The sequence below is a fragment of the Mandrillus leucophaeus genome, unplaced genomic scaffold, assembly GCF_000951045.1.
Source record: "Mandrillus leucophaeus isolate KB7577 unplaced genomic scaffold, Mleu.le_1.0 Scaffold461, whole genome shotgun sequence".
In the NCBI taxonomy this organism is placed as follows: Eukaryota; Metazoa; Chordata; class Mammalia; order Primates; family Cercopithecidae; genus Mandrillus; species Mandrillus leucophaeus.
In genome coordinates, this window is record NW_012104932.1 from 2,162,441 (window position 1) to 2,166,382 (window position 3,942).

The window sequence follows — 3,942 nt, forward strand, 5'->3', positions numbered from 1 at the left end:
ACTAATTTTTGTATTTTTAGTAGAGATGGGGTTTCGCCATGTTGGCCAGGCTGGTCTCGAACTCCTGACCTTGTGATCTGCCTGCCTCGGCCTCTCAAAGTGCTGGGATTACAGGTGTGAGCCAAGGTGCCTGGCCTAAGTAATTGTTTTGAATGTAAGCATGGCACCTTGTTCTCACCTCTCTCCTAACACACATCATTCTGTATGATAATCATTTGTTTCTGAATGTGAGTAATATGCTAGTCCAGGATCCATAGGAGTCACTCAGATAACAAAAATGAGTAAAGCTAATGGAATATGCACACACCTACATTATGCAAATGGCAAAGGAGATAAGTGCATTACCCACATAAAGGTAGAGGGGGCTACTCTGTTTAGCTTCAACTAATTGTGACATCAAAATTCTGTGGACCTAGTCTGGCCATATCTTCTGATTTTGGAAGAAAAGCCAGAAATCCAGATTTTTAAGTGGCATTTTCTGATTTTTAACTGTTGACACCAATTCTTTTTAAAAAATGTGGCCTGGTTTATGACCTCGTAGACTCACCGATCTGTGCAGCTCCTGGAGGATAGAGATGATTTCTGACCACTCTCCCTATTACCAAGCACATTATACAATCCTTGGCACACATGGGTGCTGACTGATTGTTTGGTGATAAATGGACCCTATATTCTGTTGACTTCAAATGTAATGTTGGAGACACACCTAACTAGACTATTGATTTTGTTTTTTTCAAGAAATGGGATCCAGTTGAATGTTAAGGGAGAGTGTAACAGTATCATCTCTGAAGGAGAAAAATCTTTACTTTATGAACTCACTCTTGCTCAGTCTGCAGAGGTAGGTCATTATAAAAAAATGGAAAGTTTTGAAAGAGAACTACTCCATGTGATAGCTTATGATGAAACGAAGGTTCACAGCTTGCCGAAAACTACCAGGGACGCTGAGAGAATGTACTGATAGTTCTTAGAATCCAAGTCTAAAATTTCTTAGCTTGGGGAGAAAGGACCATTTTCAAGTTATGGCCGAAAGCTACAGCAAGGTTCAAGGTTTGTGGAAGTGTGCATTCAGGGACCTTGGGACTTTAGAAATGTTTATTTTCTTGACAGGACAGACAACCTGCGCTGATCCCCAGCCTAGGGTAACAAAGGTAGCCGTAGATATCCATGAGTTATTTTTTTAGAATTTTCCAAACCCTCAAAGTAAATATATTTATCAAAAAATAAAGATGCCCAGAAACAATACCAGATTTATTTGCTTTAGATTATAACTGTGTCAACCCAAATTAATGACATTGATTATTACATTCTGATCAGAAACAAGCATTTTCTTACATGTGTTTCAGTTAATAAGTGGCAAAATGAATGTATTAGTTTAAACAATTTCCATTTGTTTGGTAGACCCAGTACTTTATAACATGGGAAGAAATATTTTAAAAACCTTCTCGTAGATAAAGACATTCTGACTCCACTATGCTATATTTTCATTCCTTTGTATTTTCCAGTTTTATGCTTGTTATGCTCAGAAATGCTTTATTTAGAAAAATGCTTTCTTTTCACCATTTGATGGTCTCTTCCTATCTGCGGACGATGGATATGTCACAATGTTCTCCTGTTGACAGCTGTGATGCGACCTTGAAAGGAGAGAAAGAATGCCTTTGGGCAAATGCTATTTGAATTGCTTCTGCCAAGGATGCAGGGACAACATATGCTGCCTTCATCTGAAGCCATCTCCGGCAGCCCTGGACATTCTGCTGAGGGCTGTGCTTTCCTGACATTCTGTTTCAAATACTCATCATTTCACTGTATTTTTGAAACCAAGCCAAACTGCCAGACTGAATGAAACTGTGGTAAATCTGCCACAGCAGTGTGTTTTTATCCTCAGTCCTCTGAGATAATAATGATGTCAAGATGCCAGCCCAGAAAGTTCTATAGTTCTAAATGCGGGGGTTATCAGCCAGCAAAGTTCTGGCTCTGAGGTTGACCCGATGATGAGTTGGGAAGTTTGTCTTCTAACTAGAATCTCGAAATAAGAGTCCTGTGGCCTTTTCAACAGGTAGCAAAAAGAAGGCTTGGGTCATATATTTAAAATATGATAGGAGGCAGAGACTTTGAGAGAAGTATAGGGAATGTACTTTGGGAAACATCATATCGTCTTTTATGAATGGAAGGGAGACAAAAGAAGCCAACCTGTTTTCAGTGGGATGGATTGAGCAGCCCTTCTTCACCAATTCTTCCCCACTGAGTATTTCTTTACCTATTTTTATGTTAAAATTAGAGCCATAACAGTTTATATCATCAGCATGTAAATGTCATCTGTTGATAAATGAGTTTTCCTGAAGACAGAATAAATGTTCAGCTGAAGCCATCCTAGAGAGAAAATGTCAACAGTATTTTTAGGATGTAGGAGAATTCCACAAGACTATTTAGAACCAAATGACAATGACAGTAACTCATGAGCATCATTTTTGTTAAGTAAAAATAATGAATGTTCTTGATTCAGATGTCAATTGTGGGCATTTCGATCATTGTTTCAGAACACTGACACTGAAAGGCAGCGCAATACAATCAACTTGTCATCTCTGGACGCCATGATGGATCAAGAAATGCTGCCGTTATTAAGAGAGCCTAAGCAAAAAGGAGTGGAATTCACAGCTACTCTTCAGAAGCTGGTATCGTGTAATATACCTGTATTGTGGTGTTCCGCTTTGGCTGGGAATATCTGCAGATAACTGACCTATAACCTGTTTGTTGAGTCCAAATGCATCTGTATGCTGCTGAGACCCAAATTAATACACTCTGAAAAGTGAAGGTTTTTCTCAAACTTTTCTGAAGCTGGCCTGTTAGTTCTGGGTCAATCAGGGCTAACAGATTGACCATTAGATATGGATTGCTTGAGGCTATTTTTTCCTGTGGGCTAATCTTTAGAATCAAAGGGCTGAAGACATGGTATCTATTGAACAGTTTCCTTCTTTCAATTTTCTTTGGTTAATGGCTGGTATTTCTTTCTCCATTTTGATTTTTCACTGGAAACTCTGGATGATTGGAGAAATCAGGGAACAACATTTTCATGCTGTTATTGCCAGTCCTTTCCATAGTGCCTAGCATATAGTAGGTAGCGTTTAGTTTGGTACATTTTGGTACATTTTAGAATGGTAAAAATAAGTGAAAATGGTTTTCTTCTATTTAAAAAGATAGGTTTTGTTCTGGAAAATGATTATCTCTGTATACATTCAACATGTATAGAGCACCTGACAATATAGCGTATACACATGGCAACATCCTGGAATAAAAGAAAGTCACTGGCGGCATTAGATGCAAACAAACGTACTCTGGTATTTTCCTGAGTTACCTATAGAGTAGAACTTTGGTCTCAATGGATTCTGATTGTATAATAGCATATGTCTTTCATCTAAATTCCTAGTTGAAGGTGTGGAACTCTTTTTACAGCACGAAGAAATTTCTAAAATTGCAACCCTCACTGAAAGCTGTCGACGGTGGGTAAATAATCCAGAAATAACTATGAAAGAAAAGTGGGAGGAGCAGCTTACTGTAAGTGTTCTATATTTTGTGATTTTCCTGGTTTTTCTTCTACTTTGTTAAGCCAGGTAATAGTATATACAGTACCATTTCTAAGATTTTATTGTAGTCTTCTGCTATCTTAGTCTGATCATGAGTGTAGAGTGTGTATCCAGGGGTGTATACGAGTGTGAGGGTAAGGAAAGAATGTGAGAGAGAGTGAGTGTGCAGACATGTGAGATGCGATGGAGAGACAAATAATAAATACGATGATTTAATGAAAAAAATGCATTTATCTCCTTGTAAGAATTGGCTAGTCTAAATTTAGATTTTTCCTTAGCCTATTAAAATTGCCTAACTTTGAAAGAATGATGATTGTGTAAAAGAATCTTATTCCTGAGACTTTGATGGTTTTATTAACTCAGG

General features: G+C 38.0%; 1 protein-coding gene across 1 annotated transcript in view; it reads left to right on the plus strand.

Moving 5' to 3' along the window:
* Window positions 1–655: 655 nt before the first annotated feature.
* The window catches only part of LRMP (lymphoid-restricted membrane protein), a 93,011-nt gene continuing 89,724 nt past the window's right edge, over window positions 656–3,942 (plus strand). The window contains exons 1-3 of the mRNA XM_011994792.1: window positions 656–838; window positions 2,535–2,669; window positions 3,448–3,494. Of these exons, the coding sequence (XP_011850182.1) occupies window positions 692–838; window positions 2,535–2,669; window positions 3,448–3,494 (329 nt within the window). The 5' untranslated portion in view covers window positions 656–691. The remainder of the gene's footprint in view (window positions 839–2,534; window positions 2,670–3,447; window positions 3,495–3,942) is intronic.